Source organism: Neophocaena asiaeorientalis, unplaced genomic scaffold (genome assembly GCF_003031525.2).
Source record: "Neophocaena asiaeorientalis asiaeorientalis breed wild unplaced genomic scaffold, Neophocaena_asiaeorientalis_V1.1 scaffold142, whole genome shotgun sequence".
Classification (NCBI taxonomy): domain Eukaryota; kingdom Metazoa; phylum Chordata; class Mammalia; order Artiodactyla; family Phocoenidae; genus Neophocaena; species Neophocaena asiaeorientalis.
The window spans coordinates 1-20,610 of record NW_020174563.1 but is presented as its reverse complement, the minus strand read 5'-3'; the positions used below and the strand labels follow the sequence as shown (position 1 = coordinate 20,610).

General features: G+C 38.1%; 1 protein-coding gene across 1 annotated transcript in view; it reads left to right on the top strand.

Moving 5' to 3' along the window:
* TAF4B (TATA-box binding protein associated factor 4b) overlaps positions 1 to 4,406 on the top strand; it is a 68,067-nt gene extending 63,661 nt beyond the window's left edge. The window contains exons 13-14 of the mRNA XM_024757910.1: positions 3,604 to 3,660; positions 4,333 to 4,406. Coding sequence (XP_024613678.1) covers positions 3,604 to 3,660; positions 4,333 to 4,356 — 81 coding nt within the window. The 3' untranslated portion in view covers positions 4,357 to 4,406. The remainder of the gene's footprint in view (positions 1 to 3,603; positions 3,661 to 4,332) is intronic.
* The last annotated feature ends 16,204 nt before the right edge of the window (positions 4,407 to 20,610 follow it).

Genomic DNA, 20,610 nt, shown 5'->3' with positions numbered 1-20,610 from the left:
GCCCAGCTTTTACTAATCCTTTCCCAGCCCTGGAATCAGTCAGTTCATCAAGGAACCATATACTTTTTAGTTGAGGATGATATCCAGAAATCAAGATTAGAGCCTACAGTGTGCTCATTGCTAAGAGAGTATCATTACATGTAGACCCTGTCAAATGGACAGATCTAGGAAACATGTATGGTATGTGATATGTACACATATCTATATAAACACACAAACATAGATCTATAACTATTTTACTGTGTGTGTACATTATAAAACTATAAATTTATATGAATATCTCTGTGATATCTTAGGGTTCTTCCTAGCTTTAACCTTTCCATGTTTATAAGTACTTACTCTGAAGTCAGAAACCTGACTCTCATTATCCTCGATATATTTGCTTATGTTCTCAATTTAGTTATTTGATCAATGTAACTAATCTCCCAAGCAACCATGCTGACTGACTCTTCTGTCTGCTACCACTGTTACCCCTGCCCTCATTTCATTGCCCATGTAATTGGCCGCCATGCCCACTGGCCCATGCCTTGGTGGGTCTTCCCCAGCCCTTCATCACCCTGCATTCTTGACCTCTGTTCTATACCTTCATGTGCCAAGGCGCCCCACAACCTTGTCACTGTGCAGCTTCTCACTGTCGCACGGTCTCAGTCCCCATTCTGACCCCTCTTGCACTGGGAAAGAAGATGCTCTTTCTCGAGCCCTTGAGTATTATAAGCAAGCACACAGCCAATGTAACGAGGTGGTTTATTGGTATTTTATTCCCAATTACTCTGCTGTAAACAAGGTTATAAACCTTTAAATACTTGTTTAGTTATTATCCGGTGTAGTATATTATAGTTGCTCTCACTTTCTCATAGTTTTACCTTCTACTCTTACAGATTTTCTAACTCAGTAAATGACATCATTATTCACCCAGATGTTCAAGCCAAAAAAACCTAGGAGTCATCTTTAAGTCCTTTTCCTCTTTTCTCTCCCTACATCCAGTTCACTTTCCTATTCAGTTCCCAAAATGTATCCACCACCTTCTCTTCATCACTGTTGTCATCACTCTGATCTGAGTCATGTTTCCCTTGGACCTTTATAATGTCTTCTAACTAATGTCCTTTTCCTTCTACAATCCATTTTTCATACTGTTGTCAGGATAGTGTTTTCGTAACAAATCATGTGTGTCTCTGTTGCTTAAAATCCTTCAGTGACTTCCTCTTGCCTTAAAATAAAATCCAAACTTACTACCAAATTTTTAAACACACCCACCTCTCTCTCTGAACTTTCCTCATGTCCCTCCCTTCTTCACTCATTCTGCTCCAGTCACAGAGCAGACTTGCTTTGTGCTCCAAGTTTGTATCCTAGGCTACTAATGAAGCATCTAAAACTGAACACTGAGTTCCCTTTCCCCAAATCTGCTCTGGTCTTTACCTTCTCGGGAAGTTGGAATTTTCTATCCTTCCAGTTACTTAGGCCACAATCCTAGGCATCATTCTTGATTCCTCTCTTTACTTCACACCCTATATCCAATCCATCAATAAATCTGGTTGGCTCTACCCCCAACATGTATTTCAATCTAGTTTTTTATCATCATATTCTATGACGCTGGTTCAAGTTGCCCTCATCTTTTTCTCAGTCTTGTATTTACAGCAGTTGTTTTAGAACAGCTTCCTAATTGCTGTGTGCCTGTGCCTCCAGTCTTGGATCCATACAGTGCGTCATCTATACGGCAGCCAGAGTGACCTTTCAAAAGTGTCCTGCCAGTGGCATCTCACACCTGTGCTCCAAACCCTCCAGTGGCTTTTTGTTACAACTAGAATCAAAGCCCAACTCCTCATCATGACCTAGAAGACGGCACATTGTCTCCAGCCTTATCTCTCAACTTTTCTTTATGCTCCAACCACACCAGCCTTCTTTCTTTCCTCAAGTATGCCAACCATATTCCCATTTTTTGGCTTCTGCAGTGACTGCACCTTCTGCTTAAGAGTGTTCTTCCCCCATATCTTTATATGACTGCCTCCTTCTTGTCATTCAGATCTCTACTCAGTTGTCACTCCTCAGAGATGTCTTCCATCCCGTTCTGGCTACAGAAGTACGCCCCTCTTTCTATCACATTATCCTGTTTTATTTTATTTATAGTACTTATCACTATCAGTCATTGTTTTTTATTTTTCCCCATTGTAAATGTTTTACATTTCACAACTGTGTTTAATTTCTATAAAATTATTTTATTTTTCTCTTCTTAAAATGTAAGTTACTCGAAGGCAGAGACTTTGTCTTGTTACCTCATTTCTATATCTCCAAGGCCTAGAACAATGTCACACAGAGTAGAATATATACTATGGATAGTCAATAAATATTGGTTGACTGACAAAGACTTGATACCCAAATGTGCCCATTTTATACTGTGGCAAAAATTATATACACACACATATACGTACACACATACATATACACCCATATTTTTATGTGAATACACATATACTCATTCTCTCCTAACATAAGTAGAATGACAAGGGAGTTTTCTTAGTTTGGGCTAGAGTGAAATTGTTTTATTAGATTGGAGACAAAATTAAGAAAAAATGTATTAGCTTTCGGTAGAATCTTATGTAGGTATTTAATTAAGGTGTTTAAAATTAGAAGGCACTCAGATATAAACAGTTTCTTCCTTGTGTTTTCCTTTAACAGAAGTACTGATAAATCAAACGTTATCAGTTAAACTAAGTAAATAGGAAAATACTTTTTGCTTTTATTTTGTTAGCTATCTTTAGTTAGCTGCTATTGAATGTTGTGGAATATTCAGGTTTATAAGGAGTTAGGTGACTATTAGACTAAGAAGAAGAATACACCTATCTGCAGCATATTTTTCAGTGGACAAATGTCTGTAGTGTCAGAAATATTGTTCTTTCCTTACCTTTGGTTCCATCATAGCATTACATGTAGAATGTAGCTCTTTTCTTATAGCAGTCCTGTAAGATTATTCATTTTTTGAATGTTAAACTGAATCAGTATGGAAAGTGACATTCAATAAACATTTATTGAACATTTTCTTGGGCACAGCATTCTGTTAAGTGCTATAGAGGACCCAAGGATGGTAAGATACTCTCATGAAAACATTGGGATGTATTTCTTAATTTTAAAAAATTACACTTTTGAAGAGAGAGAAATTTGGTTCAAAGTTCATCACGTTCTTGTTTTCAATAGTCCTTGAAATACCATATTTTTTACCAAAATGGCTTCACCTAAGGATTAGCCAATGTTGATTGTTTTCATTCATTCGAGCCAACAGTTATCCTTTTCTTTTCCTTCATCTCTACCATCCATTTTTCAGTTTTTAGTGTTCCAACAAGACCAACGTCATGCCTCAACTGGACCTGACTGACATTGTTAGCATCATTTTCTCTATAAGCTTCCTCCAGGCTAGAACTGCAGCAGCCAGCCCAGATGATGAGAGGGAGGGGGAGGTGGGAGGGAGAGCACAAGACTGGATTGAGGCATTTTCCCCTGGAGCTAAGGTTTTCAATCACAAGAGAAAATTGTCATTTATTAAATATTTAACGGCAACTATGGTGTTTAGATGCTAGTAATTTCTATTAAAATTTTCTTTTCCTTTGATAGAGTCGTTCCAATAAAGAAGATCCAGAACAGCTGAGATTAAAGCAGAAAGCCAAAGAGGTAGGACTTTCAAGTTACCATGCTTGTCTTTGTGTTTGAGGGAAGGTTGGCAGCTCTCTCCTGGCAATTAGGTCAGGGTTTATTTTGCTGTTGCATACCATTTGCCGAAGCCTTGGGGAAGGACAGGAACTGCTGAAGGCAAGGGCAGTACTTCAAATGAGGTCAATGAGTTATGTGCTCTCTTTTTAAAATTTATTTTCAAGGCTTAGGCCTGTCTAGAAATGGCTCTTTGTAAACTACAGCAGCACACTTGGAGGAATATAATGTGGGATTAAAAAAAAAAGAAAGAAAAGAAACTTCTGAGATTTAGCATCTGGGACTGTACAATAGGCTACATTTTTCCAGGGTAATTGTTCGTTTTGTAAATCTGATACTGCTTATAATTCTTTGGCTGGGAGGTGGTACTGGGATTTAGTTTTAAATGGAAAACGCCTCTGGCTTTTAATTTTCTGGGCCCAGCAGTTTTCTGTTCTGGAATGGAGCCCTTGTTTCACACAGTTCATGTTTAGCTGCGGGGGTTTTAGTTTATAGCTTAGACTGGTTAAGCTTTTACTCCCAGAGGCCTCTGCATAGCAACTGTAGAAATCAACAAATAAGTTCATTTATGTCTGCAACCTCCTCTCAGTAGCTGACTTTTTACATTTCCCAATATCCATTTCCTGACTTTTCTAGCCCCAGAGAAAAAAGCTCCACTAATTGGAGCTTATTTTAATTGAGCCTTAATATTGGATCTCACTGGAGTTGCCCCCAGAGCTGCTGAGAACAGAAGGAAATGAAAGTACCTAAGGTTGAAGACATGGTGTATGTATGGGTGTGTGTGTGAAATTTTTCACTTGACCTACAGATTCTTTTCCCTGCTGAATAAATCATCAAGCCTGTTCACATTTCTGATTAAGGATCTGACAGCAGACGATAATAAAGACAATTGAGGTGTGAGACGTGTGATATGGAGCTGAAGAAATTGGTTTCTATAGTTACTTGACTGATTTCATGCAATTTTTAAGGATCTTTGTGCTAAATAAGAGTGATTTCCTGAGCAACCTTTTTCCTTAACTGTGCCTCTTGAACTATGAAATTTGTTGTTGCTTAACATTGCTGCACTCGGCTTCTAGGTGCCAGCAGCAGCAGGTTATTTATGAATGTTTTAAAGGCCCTTATTGTTTGGATTAATGTAGGAGCTGAGGCAAAGCAAATGGAAATCTAGTAAGATTCTTACAATCAATGTGGTGTGTTTTCACTAAAATAGAAAAGGAAGAAAACATGAACTCTGGATGGAGGGGTTTCTGGATTGAGGTGAAGAGAACTGGGAAAGGAGAATATTAAAAAGGATTTGAAACCGAACCATTTTATTTCAACAACAAAAAATTTCTGTTACTCATTTCCAGAAAATTTGTCTAAAAATATTATCTAAAAAAGTTAACATGAGAACTGTACCTATAATCTTACAGCAAGCCTAGCTTGATGATAGATTGATTGGTTGCTTTGAATCATGAGTGTCCCTCTTTGTTTTCATTTAGGACTGATAGATGCTTATCTTACTTCTAATCCCACCCACTTTTTGGAAAATAAATATCAGAAAACTTACCGCTTTATCCTTAAAGGTCTTATCCTGTCTGTTTTTCTTTCATATACCTTCACAAACATCTGGATCATAGATTAATTTTTCCTTCAGGTTTGTATGGAATGCTTTTGTTTGTTTGTTTTTCTTTTAATTGTGTTTTTTATTCCCTGAAGGATGAATAGGTGGACAGCATTTTTTGAAGAAAATTCTAAGAGCAAATGTGAAAAGAAAAAAAAAAAACCTCTCAATGAGAGCAGGTGTGCTGTAGCAAACCTGTTTTTTTTTCCCCACTGTTTTTGCACCTCCATTTATTTATTTTTCCTAGCAAGATTAAAAAAACTGTATATTTTCCTTCCAAAATATTTCAAAAGTTTTCTGGTTGCTTCCTATTCTAAATCATCTTTGATTTAAAAAAAAGTCAAATGCATTGGCCCAGTTCCAAGAACAGAGCCACTCTTTATTAGTTGCAAATGTTGGATGAAAGTAAAATATTGTCATTTTTGTCATCCCCATGCCCCCTAGAGTTCTTAATAACTTTAATATTCTAAGGGGCTCTAATTTAGAATCAAACACACCATATTTTGTTTGGTTGCAAAATCATTGACCCTATCTTTATATAGAGTTGAATTGTTGTCTTATATGGTAATTTGTAAGGTTATCATTTGGGATATACTAATTGTTGTCACACTGCTATAAACTATAAAGCTTTGGTTTGTGATTTTTTGGTATTTGGCTGTTTAGGAAATTTTCTTTGTCCGATTGTGAAAATTAGTACAGATTCCTTACTGTTGCTCAATATAAAACTGCTTTGCTTTCCTTTTTCCGGTAACTACCTACCTACCAAGCTGGGCATAGGAAACAGATTAATGACAGTATCTTACAAATATAGAACTCCAAAGAACTGTTTAGAGAAGTTGTAGGCTTTATTGATCCTGAGGAATGTTTCAGCAGTGATGTTTGTCATATAAATATTAAATCACAACTTGAATCCCCTTCATACGTAGTCTTATAATCCATGGTTGCTTTCAACTGTTAAGAACTAGAGTTTTGGGGGGGTTTTGGGGTTTTTTTTTTTTGCAGTACGTGGGCCTCTCACTGTTGTGGCCTCTCCCTTTGCGGAGCACAGGCTCCGGACGCGCAGCCTCAGCGGCCATGGCTCATGGGCCCAGCCGCTCCGCGGCATGTGGGATGTTCCCGGACCCGGGCACGAACCCGCGTCCCCTGCATCGGCAGGCGGACTCTCAACCACTGCGCCACCAGGGAAGCCCAGGACTAGAGTTTTGATCTTGGTCATTTCTCCCATGGGTTTTCTTCTCTCTAATACAGATTTAGAGTCTATGCATTTCTTCTTTGCATTCTGGTGTAAAGCCAAACTGTTAAATTGAGCAGATTTTTATAAAGATGTCTAATTTCTTTTCATCCTTCCTATTGACTTCTTCCAATTTTGTCATTCTCACTTGGCACTTAAGAAAGTAGGCTGCCTTTGGGTTTGCCTCCAGCCTAGTCTGAATCCGTTGAAGCAGCTCCTGCTGCATACTATTCTTATTGATCTGACAGGTTATCCATCTATTTGAAAACATTGTTGTCTGGCTAAAATGTCTGTGGATATCAAACATTTTAGTTCCAACTTTGGGGCCATCTTTTTCCTGTTTTCTATCTTTGCCTTTAAAAAGTCATAAGTGTTCTCGCTCTCTGTATTGTAAGTTTATATTTTAAATATGGACACTTTTAAATTGTGATGGCTTTTTTCCCCTAGATACTTTTACTGAAATGTAAGTACTGACATTCTTCCATTTCACCATCAATGTGTGAAAGGTTTTAAATAGATTACTAATTGCCAAATTCTGACTTCAAACAAGCAGGCACGTTTTTGTTTAATACATCTGCAGACTTGTCTGAAATGTGTGCTGTGTGTCCTAGATTACCATCTAGCCTTCAATGTTTTCCTTTCTTATAACATCATCCAGAGTTCTGCAGAGCAAACCATCTGACCTTGGAGTTCAGACATCCTAATTCCTTAAACATTTGTTATATATATCGTGACCCTTATTTCCTTTGAATATCTTCTTTCTCCTTTGGGAAATGTGAGTTTAGTACATCTGTGCAGAGTGAGACAAAGAATTCATTTACTTTCTTTTTAACAATTCCTAGCACCCCCACTTTCATTTTTTATCAGACATTAGACGAAAGAAAAAGGAATGCATGACATGTACCTGCTGGCACATTAGTTTCACAGTGCATCCTGTAGAAACTGGGCAAAAATAAGTATTAAATAATTAAAATGCATAACAGATTAGAAAACTTGTACCCTGAAGGACTTTGGATTTTTGTTTATAGAAAATATAGGATATAAAAACTATAAGTAATACAATTCTCCATGAAGCATTATTGTACAATAAATAAAATACTGACTCATAAGGCTCATTACTGATTAGAAGATATATCATTTAGGTACAAGAAGGGCAAGGGATTTTTTTTAATGAAATTTTAAAAGATATGGAGTCAGTGAAATATGATAGTTAAGGCTAACTATTAAATTTATAGCAACTTGTATTTAAACTTTATACTAGTTCTGCATGAGCCAAAACTCATGGAACACTGAACAGGGAAAATTGAAGTTTGTTATTAAAAGTGCAATCAAATTAATGTAGTATGGAGAAGATGTTCTTAAAATGGCAAGTTATAAAGAGCTTGTATACATAGCAGAGAAACAGAAATGCAATGTTTTCAAAGCATTGATAGTCTAATAAGATAGTAGTTCTCAAACTTCGATATGCATAAGAATTATCTGGAGGGCTTGTTAAAACACAGGTTGCTGGGTACCACCCCAGGAATCTATGACACAGTAGGCCTGGGTGAAGTCTGAAAATTTGAATTTCCAACAAAATTTTCGGTGATTTTTCTATTGCTGTCACTGTTCTGGAGATCACACTTAGAATCTAGGAGGGGAAAGAAGGGGGCCTTTAAAATCTATCACTTTTGTTTTCCCATTGACTAAATGTTCATAGAAAGTTAAATAAAATACTGTGATTTGGGAATCTGAGAATTGGCATCTTGAACTGGCATAGTTCAGTTACCATCCAATTACCATTCACTAGGTTCTCTCTTTGGAAGCAGGAAAGCTACACTAGGTTTTTTAATGGATATTTTCTCAAGAGACCTTTATTGGTTGTATCTCTTGATAGGTGGACCTTACATAGAAAATATAACATTTTATTTAGAGCTTCTTCAGAAGGTTGTACTCATTCTTTAATTTTGATGTATAGGATCTGTGTGTCTTGAGATATGTATTATCCTTTTGATAGAAAAGGTGTGTATTATAGAGGAAATAGCATTGAAGTAGAAGTCAGGAGTCGTGGATGTTAGATTCAGCGTGCCATTATCTAGATTTCACTTTGGGAAAGTTACTTGACCTCTTTGAACTTACCTGTTTCCTTGTATTTAAAATGAATGTAACAATACAATATCTGCTTGTATTACAGAGCTGTCATAATTTAGGGAAAGGTGAGGTATTACAGGGAAAACCAGTAGCTTAAAACCATTAGCTAAGATACATTTAAGAAAGATGCCATCAAGCTCTTAAATATAATAATCTTGAGATTGCCTATGGGTATGTCAGTTTCCAAAAACTAATATGTCAGTTTTTTTGGTTTCTTTTTTTCCTTCCAGAGGAATGAAAAGAAGTTTGGGAATAAAAAAAAGGATATAAGAGTAAGAACTAGAAAAAAAATTATATAATCTAATATGAATACAGCACATTATATTTCTTTTTAATAATACATAAATCAAGTATTATGTTTGCATGTAAGGGGAAAAGTGTTCAAGTGAGATTATGTGGAATATACTATTTTCCTGAAAGGTAGAGATGGATTAGAAGGGCTGACCAGCAGGTATACATTTCAGATTCCAAGTATATCAGGTGGCAACAAGGATTTACTGTATAACACAGGGAACAATATTCAATATCTTGTAATAACCTATGGTGGAACATAATCTGAAAAAAATATATATATACATGAAACACTTTGCTATACACCTGAAACTAACACAGTATTTTATTTATTTTTTAAACATCTTTATTGGAGTATAATTGCTTTACAATGGTGTGTTAGTTTCTGCTGTATAACAAAGTGAATCAGCTATATGTATACATAATATCCCTGTATCTCCTCCCTCTTGCATCTCCCTCCCACCCTCCCTATCCCACCCCTCTAGGTAGTCACAAAGCACCAAGCTGATCCCCCTGTGCTATACGGCTGCTTCCCACTAGCTATCTCTTTTACATTTGGTAGTGTATATATGTCCATGTCACTCTCTCACTTCGTCCCAGCTTACCCTTCCCCCTCCCCTTGTCCTCAAGTCCATTTTCTATGTCTGCGTCTTTATTCCTGTCCTTCCCGTAGGTTCGTCAGAACCTTTTTTTTTTTTTTAGATTCCATATATATTTGTTAGCATACAGTATTTGTTTTTCTCTTTCTGACTTACTTCACTCTGTATGACAGTCTCTTGGTCCATTCACCTCACTACAAATAACTCAGTTTCATTTCTTTTTACAGCTGAGTAATATTCCATTGTATATATGTGCCACATCTTCTTTGTCCATTCATCTGTCGATGGACACTTAGGTTGTTTCCATGTCCTGGCTATTATAAATAGAGCTGCAGTGAACACTGTAACACAGTATTTTAAATCAACTATACTTCAATTAAAATAATTATCAGTGGAGGAAAAAACTTCAAGCCAAGTATCTCAGGTGTTCTGGACAGTGTCCTGATATCATTAGCCTTAATGGTTGGGAGAAAAATTAATCAGACCCTGTGACTGTTTGATTTGGTAGAATGCCTGCTTAATAATTGTCTTTAAGGGGTTAAAAAGGATTCTGTGTTTGAATTGTGGTATCCTTGAATTTATGTAAGGTAGGGAGATGATTTTTTTTGGAACTTGTTCCAAAATTTTTTTCCTTTGGTTTAAGATTATGTTAACTGTAATTATGAAATCTAAGCAGGACATTCTTTTTTAAAAATATTTATTTATTTATTTTTGGCTGTGTTGGGTCTTCATTGCTGCGTGCAGGCTTTTTCTAGTTGCAGCGAGCAGGGGCTACTCTTTGTTCTGGTGCACATGCTTCTCATTGTGGTGGCTTCTCTTGTTGTGGAGCACGGGCTCTAGGCGCACGGGCTTCAGTAGTTGTGGCACGAGGGCTCTAGAGCACAGGCTCATTAACTTACCTCACAATTCCTTCCTTTGCTTTATACCTTTATACTTTCTGAAAGTATGTAGCAAAATCAGACTGAAGGTGACACTACTTCATATTTTTGGATCATTTGTTATGAAGGACAGCTCTGCTGTCATCTTTTGTACTCTCTGTGCCTGCATTTTCCCCCTATATCTTGCCTTCCTTGAGCATGAAAAAGAAACTCATTTTTGGATTTCCCATTATGTCACTGTCATAATTATCTAGATAATTTAGCCCTTTTTGTTAAATATGTCCCTGTATTTATTGAGGGAGTTAGCTGTAGGACACTAGCTTATTCATTCTTCATGTAACTCCTCTGATTCTGCCTAATAAGCTTTTGGTTTCTGTTTTCATTAATTTTCATTTTTTCTATATCTTTTGTTTTTTTAAAATATTATGTCCTTAACATCAAGAAGTACCTCTACTGAGTTTTACCTCTGAGAGCTTGTGTGATTTTTTAAGGTAATCTGTTAATGTGGTTTGGCTCTTGATTAAAGTCAGTACTACCATAGTTATACTTTTAAGGAACAGAGACAAGTACTAAACACCAGAGATAAAATAATTTTCAACCGTGATTGCTCTGTTGCTCTCTAGGGCACTGACTTGAATTTTAGGGGACTTCTACTTGATATCAGAGAGACTATGATAAGGGAGATGAAGACTTCTGCCTTTTTCATTAGCCATTAAGGAAGGAATGAGGGTGCCCTTAAAAGAAAATCTGCCAAGCCTGTTAGGTCCTTTTGGACGAAGTTGAGAGAGTTTGCTGGTATAGGTGAGCAAGCAGGCTTAAGTTTTATGAAGTAAAAGCTAGTAGGAATATAATATAACAGAAGCCTCCTGTCAGAATTCTGATTAAACTAGCTTTTAATGGTTTCAGTTAAGATGGAGTAAAAACATTCCATACTGTTTCTGCCACTGAACACAGCTATAAACGTGGACAGAATGCATGGAGCAGCTATTCGAAGGCTTTGAAAAGTAAATAGTAGGCAAATTGGGGAAGAAGATGAGAATTCAAACTGACTTCTGAACCAGCAGTGAGGTTGCCATCTCACTTTTACCCCACTCCCCACCCCCATTTTTTCTTGCTGCTTGACCCTAGGCATGGATGTAGTCACAGAACTATGTGGCAAAGAGGAGTAACTAAAGCCCCAGCTTTCTGGCCAGAGGGCCAAAGGGAGGAGCTCAGGAAACCAACCCCATATTACTATGTTTAATTCTTATTACCACTCTTGAGCTACAGGTTTGTTATATGTGACTCTGATCTAATCAGCATACCAACGAACACTACAGACCAATATGCTTCATGAACATAGATGTAAACATCTTCACCAAAATATTAGCAAATCAAATCCAGTGCTATATAAAAATAATAATATATCTTGACCAAGTAGAGTTTACCCTTGGGATGCAAAGCTGGTTCAATATTCAAAAATTAGTCAGTAAAATCTAACATATTAATAGTCTAAGAAGGAAAAACCATGTGACTATATCAATTGATGTAAAAATACATTTGGCAGATTTCAACATCCATTAATAATAAAACTCTCAGCAATCTTGGAATAGAAGGGACTTTCTCAGTCTGATAAAGGGCAGCTGTTAAAACCCTACCACTAAAAATCATTCTTAATGGTGAAAAGTCTGAATGCTTTCTTCCAAAGATTAGGAAAAAGGCAAGGATGTCTGCTTTCTTCACTACTATTCAACATTATATTGTTGGTACAATAAGGCAAGATAAAGAAAGGCGTATAGCTTGTAGAGAAAAATTAGTTTGTTCTTTCATTCTCTTAACTGTGTCTTTTACAGAGCAGAAGTTTAATTTTTATGAAGTCAAATTTGTCAAAAAAAAAATAGACCTGCCTTTGGCTGTCATGTCTAAGAATTCTTTTCTGGGTCCCAAGTCACAAAGATTTTTCCTTAAGCTTTTTGCTAGAAGTTTATAGTTGACATTTTGAGTTAATTTTTTATAAGGTGTGAGGTTCAAGATTCATTTTTTTGCATGTGAATGTTCAATTGCCCCATTTGTTGAAATGACTGCTTTCTCAGTTGTTTTCCACCCTGGTCAAAAATAAATCGGCCATATTTATGTGGATCTATTTCTCGCTTCTCTATTCTGTTTCATTAACCTATGTGTCGATTCCTTCATCAATAACACATAATTTTGATTACTGTAGCCTTATGTAAGTAATTCTTAAAACTGCATGGTGTAATTCTTTTCATTTTGTTCCCTTTTTCTCCTGAAAATTGATTTAGCTTTTCTAGTTTCTTCGGTTTCCATGTAAGTTTTACAATCAACTTATCCATATCCACAAAAAATTTTTTTTGGAATTGTGTTAAATCTGTAGATGAATTTGGAGAGAATTGAGATCTTTACTATGTTGAATCTTACAATCCATGAATGCAGCATGTCTCTCCATTTATCTGTATTTTCCTTTATTTCTTTCATCTGTGTCTTGTGGTTTACAGCATACAGATACCTGTACATGTTAGATTGATACCTAAGTATTTCATTTTGGGGAAAGCTATTATAAGTGGGATTTTTAAAAATTTAAGTTTCAGACTTTACCTTAATGATATTTAGAAATACGATTATTCTATGTATTGACCTTGAGTCTTATTGCCTTACTAAACTCATTCATTGGTCCTAGGAGTCTTTTTGGTTTTGTTTTTTTTTTACCTACCTTGAGGTTTTCTGTGTAGATAAGCATGCCACTTGCAATCCCGTTTCCACCAGCAAACCTCTAATTCAGTGGCTGTTTTTACTGAACTGAGCTTGCATGTCATTTTCACCTACTGTGTATGCCAAGTCCACATTAATGCCCAGAACATCCTCCTGTTCCAGTTAAAAGTGCATAGTTTTTCAGAGACCTTCAAGATGGCAGAAGAGTAAGATGTGGAGATCACTTTCCTCCCCACAGATACATCAGAAATACATCTACATGTGGAACAACTCCTACAGAACACCTACTGAACGCTGGCAGAAGACCTCAGACCTCACAAATGGCAAGAAACTCCCCATGTACCTGCGTAGGGCAAAAGAGAAAAGAACAAACAGAGACAAAAGAATAGGGACAGGACCTGCACCTCTGGGAGGAAGCTGTGAAGGACAAGCCTCCACACACTAGGAAGCACCTTCACTGGTGGAGACGGAGGGTGGGCGGCTGGGAGGCTTCAGAGGAGAGCACAGCAACAGGGGGGCAGAGAGCAAAGCGGAGAGATTCCCACACAGAGGATTGGTGCCGGCCGGCACTCACCAGCCTGAGAGGCTTGTGCGCTCACCCGCCGGGGCATGCGGGGACTGGGAGCTGAGGCTATGGCTTCGGAGGTCAGATCCCAGGGAGAGGACTGGGGTTGGCTGCGTAAAGACAGCCTGAAGGGGACTAGTGTGCCACAGCTAGCCGGGAGGGAGTCCGGGAAAAACTCTGGACCTGCCTAAGAGGCAAGAGACCATTGTTTTGGGGTGCGCAATGAGAGGAGATTCAGAGCACAGCCTAAACGAGCTCCAGAGACGGGCACAAGCCACAGCTATCAGCGCAGACACCAGAGATGGGCATGAAAGCTAAGGCTGCTGCTGCAGCCACCAAGAAGCCTGTGTGCAAGCACAGGTCACTATCCACACCTCCCCTCCCAGGAGGCTGTGCAGCTGGCCACTGCCAGGGTCCCGTGATCCAGAGACAACTTCTCCGGGAGAACACCCAGGCGCACCTCAGGCTGTTGCAACGTCCAGTCTCGCCCCGCATTCCGTACCCCTCCCTCCCCACGGCCTGAGTGAGCCAGAGCCCCCTAATCAGCCACTCCTTTAACCCCGGCCTGTCTGAACAGAAACAGATGCCTTCAGGCAATCTGCATGCAGAGGCGGGGCCAAATCCAAAGCTGAACCCCAGGAGCTGTGCAAAAAAAGAAAAGAAAGGGAAATCTCTCCCAGCAGCCTCAGGAGCAGCGGATTAAATCTCCACAATCAACTTATGTACCCTGCATCTGTGGGATACCTGAATAGACAACGAATCATCCCAGAATTCAGGTGGTGGACTGTGAGAGCAACAAAATATATATTTTTTCCCTTTTTCTCTTTTTGTGAGTGTGTATGTGTATGCTTCTTTGTATGATTTTGTCTGTATAGCTTTGCTTTTACCATTTGTCCTAGGGTTCTGTCTGTCCGTTTTTTCTTCTTTCCTTTTTTTAAATTACATTTTAATAATTTTTTATTTTAACAACTTTATTTTATTTTATTTTTTCTTTCTTTCTTTCTTTTTTTCTCCCTTTTCTTCTGAGCTGCGTGGCTGACAGGGTCTTTGTGCTCCAGCCGGGTGCCAGGCCTGTGCCTCTGAGGTGGGAGAGCCAAGTTCAGGACATTAGTCCACCAGAGACCTCCCAGCTCCACATAATATCAAATGGCGAAAGCTCTCCGAGAGATCTCCATCTCAATGCTAAGACCCAGCTCCACTCGAGTGCTGGACACCCTATGCCAAACAACTAGCAAGACAGGAACTTAACCCCACCCATTAGCAGAGAGGCTGCCTAAAATCATAATAAGGTCACAGACAGCCCAAAACACACCACTGGATGCAGACCTGCCCACCAGAAAGACAAGATCCAGCCTCACCCACCAGAACACAGGCACCAGTCCCCTCCACCAGGGAGCCTACACAACCCTCTGAACCAACATTACCCACTGGGGGGCAGACACCAAAAACAACAGGAACTACGAACCTGCAGCCTGTGAAAAGGAGACCCCAACACAGTAAGTTAAGCAAAATGAGACGACAGAGAAACACATGACAGATGAAGGAGCAAGGTAAAACCCCACCAGACCAAACAAATGAAGAGGAAATAGGCAGTCTACCTGAAAAAGAATTCAGAGTGATGATAGTAAAGATGATCCAAAATCTTGGAACTAGAATGGAGAAAAAACAAGAAACGTTTAACAAGGACCTAGAAGAACTAAAGAGCAAACAAACAATGATGAACAACACAATAAATGAAATTTAAAATTCTCTAGAAGGAACCAATAGCAGAATACTGAGGCAGAAGAACGGAAAAGTGACCTGGAAGATAAAATAGTGGAAAAAATTACTGCAGAGCAGAATAAAGAAAAAAGAATGAAAAGAATTGAGGACAGTTTCAGAAACCTCTGGAACAACATTAAATGCACCAACATTCAAATTATTCGAGTCCTAGAAGAAAAAGAGAAAAAGAAAGGGACTAAGAAAATATTGGAAGAGTTTATAGTTGAAAACTTCGCTAATATGGGAAAGGAAATAGCCACCCAAGTCCAGAAAGGGCAGAGAGTCCCATACAGGATAAATCCAAGGAGAAACATGCCAAGACACATGTTAATGAAACTATCAAAAATTAAATACAAAGAAAAATATTAAAAGCAGCAACAGAAAAAGAACAAACAATATACAAGGGAATTCCCATAAGGTTAATAGCTGATCTTTCAGCAGAAACTCTGCAAGCCAGAAGGGAGTGGCAGGGCATATTTAAAGTGATGAAAGGGAAAAACCTACAAGCAACATTACTCTACCCAGCAAGGATCTCATTCAAATTTGTTGGAGAAATTAAAACCTTTACAGACAAGCAAAAGCTAAGAGAATTCAGCACCACCAAGTCAGCTTTACAACAAATGCTAAAGGAACTTCTCTAGGCAGGAAACACAAGAGAAGGAAAAGACCTTCAATAACAAACCAAAAACAAGTAAGAAAATTGTAATAGGAACATACATATTGATAATTACCTTAAATGTAAATGGATTAAATGCTCCAACCAAAAGACATAGACTGACTGAATGGATACAAAAACAAGACCCGTATGTGTACATGCTGTCTTCAAGAGACCCACTTCAGACCTAGGGACACATACAGACTGAAAGTGAGGGGATGAAAAAAAGACACTCCATGCAAATGGAAATCAAAAAGAAAGCTGAAGTAGCAATTCTCATATCAGACAAAATGGACTTTAAAATAAAGACTATTAGAAGAGACAAAGAAGGACACTATATAATGATCAGGAGATCCATCCAAGAAGAAGATACAACCGTTGTAAATATTTATGCACCCAACATAGGAGCACCTCAATATATAAGGCAAATGCTAACAGCCATGAAAGGGGAAATCAACAGTAACACAGTCATAGTAGGGAACATTAACACCCCACTTTCACCAATGAACAGATCATCTAAAATGAAAATAAATATGGAAACACAAGATTTAAATGATACATTAAACAAGATGGACTTAATTGATATTTATAGGACATTCCATCCAAAAACAACAGAATACACTTTCTTCTCAAGTGCTCATGGAACATTCTCCAGGATAGATCATATCTCGTGTTACAAATCAAGCCTTGGTAAATTTAAGAAAATTGAAATTGTATCAAGTATCTTTTCTGACCACAACACTATGAGACTAGTTATCAATTACAGGAAAAAAATCTGTAAAAAATACAAACACATGGAGGCTAAACAATACACTACTTAATAACTAAGAGATCACTGAAGAAATCAAAGAGGAAATCAAAAAATACCTAGAGACAAATGACAATGAAAACACGATGACCCAAAACCTATAGGATGCAGCAAAAGTAGATCTAAGAGGGAAGTTTATAGCAATACAATCTTACCTCAAGAAACAAGAAACATCTCAAATAAACAACCTAGCCTTACACCTAAAGCAATTAGAGAAAGTAAAACTATCTCTTGCATTCCTATACACTAATGATGAAAAGTCTGAAAGAGAAATTAAGGAAACACTCCCATTTACCATTGCAACAAAAAGAATAGAATACCTAGAAATAAACCTACCTAAGGAGACAAAAGACCTGTACTCAGGAAACTGTAAGACACAGATGAAAGAAATGAAATATGCAAATAGATGGAGAGATATACCATGTTCTTGGATTGGAAGAATAAATATTGTGAAAATGACAATACTATTCAAAGCAATCTACACATTCAGCGCAATCCCTATCAAACTACCAATGGCATTTTTCACAGAACTAGAACAAAAAATTTCACAGTTTAGTATTTTGTTGAGGATTTTTGCATCTATATTCATCAGTGATATTGGTCTGTAATTTTCTTTCTTTGTGACATCTTTGTCTGATTTTGGTATCAGGGTGATGGTGGCCTCATAGAATGAGTTTGGGGTTTCCTTCCTCTGCAGTTTTTTGGAAGAGTTTTAGAAGGGTGGGTGTTAGCTCTTCTCTAAATGTTTGGTAGAATTCAGCTGTGAAGCCATCTGGTCCTGAACTTTTGTTTGTTGGAAGATTTTTAATCACAGTTTCAATTTCATTACTTGTGATTGGTCTGTTCATATTTTCTATTTCTTCTTGGTTCAATCTTGGAATATTATACCTTTCTAAGAATTTGTCCATTTCTTCCAAGTTGTCCATTTTATTGGCATAGAGTTTCTTGTAGTAGCCTCTTAGGATGCTTTGTATTTCTACGGTGTCTGTTGTAACTTCTTTTTCATTTCTAATTCTATTGATTTGAGTCCTCTCCCTCTTTTTCTTGATGAGTCTGGCTAATGGTTTATCAATTTTGTTTATCTTCTCAAAGAACCAGCTTTTAGTTTTATTGATCTTTGCTATTCTTTCCTTCATTTCTTTTTCATTTGTTTCTGCTCTGATCTTTATGATTTCTTTCCGTCTGCTAACTTTGGGTTTTCTTTGTTCTTCTTTCTCTAGTTACTTTAGGTATAAGTTTAGATCGTTCATTTGAGATGTTTCTTGTTTCTTGACGTAGGCTTATATTGCTATAAACTTCCCTCTTAGAACTACTTTTGCTGCATACGGTAGGTTTTGGATTGTCGTGTTTTCATTGTCATTTGTCTCTAGGTATTTTTTGATTTCCTCTTTGATTTCTTTGGTGATCTCTTGGTTATTTAGTAACGTATCGTTTAGCCTCCATGTGTTTGTGTTTTTTACGTTTTTTTCCCCTGTAATTGATTTGTTATCTCATAGCATTGTGGTCAGAAAAGATGCTTGATATGATTTCAATTTTCTTAAATTTACTAAGGCTTGATTTGTGACCCAAGAGGTGATCTATTCTGGAGAATGTTCCATGCACACTTGAGAAGAAAGTGTAATCTGTTGTTTTTGGATGGAATCTCCTATAAATATCAACTAAATCTATCTGGTCTGTTGTGTCATTTAAAGCTTGTGTTTCCTTATTAATTTTCTCTTTGGATGATCTGTCCATTGGTGTAAGTGAGGTGTTAAAAAAGTCCCCCACTATTATTGTGTTACTGTCAATTTCCTCTTTTATAGCTGTTAGCAGTTGCCTTATGTATTGAGGTGCTCCTTTGTTGGGTGCCTATATATTTACAATTGTTATATCTTCTTGGATTGGTCCCTTGACTGTTATGTAGTGTCTTTCCTTGTCTTTTATAACATTCTTTATTTTAAAGTCTATTTTATCTGATACGAGTATTGCAACTCCAGCTGTCTTTTAATTTCCATTTGCATGGAATATCTTTTTCTATCCCCTCACTTTCATTCTGTATGTGCCCCTAGGTCTGAAGTGGGTCTCTTGTAGACAGCATATATATGGGTCTTGTTTTTGGGTGGTGTTTTGGGGTTTTTTTTTTTCTTTTGCTGTATGTGGGCCTCTCACCACCGTGGCCTCTCCCATTGCGGAGCACAGGCTCCGGACGCGCAGGCCCAGTGGCCATGGCTCACGGGCCCAGCCGCTCCGCGGCACATGGGATCCTCCCGGACCGGGGCACGAACCCGCGTCCCCTGCATTGGCAGGCGGACTCCCAACCACTGCGCCACCAGGGAAGCCCGGGTCTTGTTTTTGTATCCATTCAGCAAGCCTGTGTCTTTTGGTTGGAACATTTAATCCATTCATGTTTAAGGTAATTATTGATATGTATGTTCCTATTACCATTTTCTTAATCGTTTTGGGTTAGTTTTTGTAGCTCCTTTTCTTGTCTTGTGTTTCCCACTTAGAGAAGTTCTTTCAGCATTTGTCTAGAGCTGGTTTGGTGGTGCTGAATTCTCTTAGCCTTTGCTTGTCTGTAAAGCTTTTAATTTCTCCATCGAATCTGAATGAGGTCCTTGCTGGGTAGAGTAATCTTCGTTGTAGGTTCTTCTCTTTCATCACTTTAAGTATATCTTGCCACTCCCTTCTGGTTTGTAGAGTTTCTGCTGAGAAATCATCTGTTAACCTCATGGGAGTTCCCTTGTATATTATATTTCATTTTTCCCTTGCTGCTTTCAATAATTTTTCTTTGTCTTTAAGTTTTGCCAATTTGATTACTATGTGTCTCGGCGTGTTTCTCCTTGGGTTTATCCTGTATGGGACTGTGTGCTTTCTGGACTTGGGTGGCTCTTTCCTTTCTCATGTTAGGGAAGTTTTCGACTATAATATCTTCAAATATTTTCTCGCGTCCTTTCTCTCTTTCTTCTCCTTCTGGACCCCTGTAATGTGAATGTTGTTGCGTTTAACGTTGTCCCAGAGGTGTCTTAGGCTGTCATCATTTCTTTTCATTCTTTTTTCTTTATTCTTTTCCGCAGCAGTGAATTCTACCATTCTGTCTTCCAGGTCACTTATCCGTTCTTCTGCCTCAGTTATTCTGATATTGATTCCTTCTAGTGTATTTTTCTTTTCACTTATTGTACTGTTCATCTCTGTTTGTTCTTTAATTCTTCTAGGTCTTTGTTAAACATTTCTTGCATCTTCTCGATCTTTGCCTCCATTCTTTTTCCGAGGTCCTGGATCATCTTAAGTGTCATTATTCTGAATTGTTTTTCTGGAAGGTTGTCTGTCTCCATTTAGTTGTTTTTCTGGAGCTTTATCTTGTTCCTTCATCTGGTACATAGCCCTCTGCCTTTTCATCTTGTCTGTCTTTCTTTGAATGTGGTTTTTGTTCCACAGGCTGGATTGTAGTTCATCCTGCTTCTGCTGTCTTCCCTCTGGTGGATGAGGCTATCTAAGAGGCTTATGCAAGTTTCCTGGTGGGAGGGACTGGTGGTGGGTAGAACTGGCTGTTGCTCTGGTGGGCAGATCTCAGTAAAACTTTAATCCTCTTGACTGCTGATAGGTGGGGCTGGGTTCCCTCCCTGTTGGTTGTTTGGCCTGCTGCGACCCAACACTGGAGCCTACCAGGGTTCTTTGGTGGGACTAATGGCGGACTCTGGGAAGGCTCAC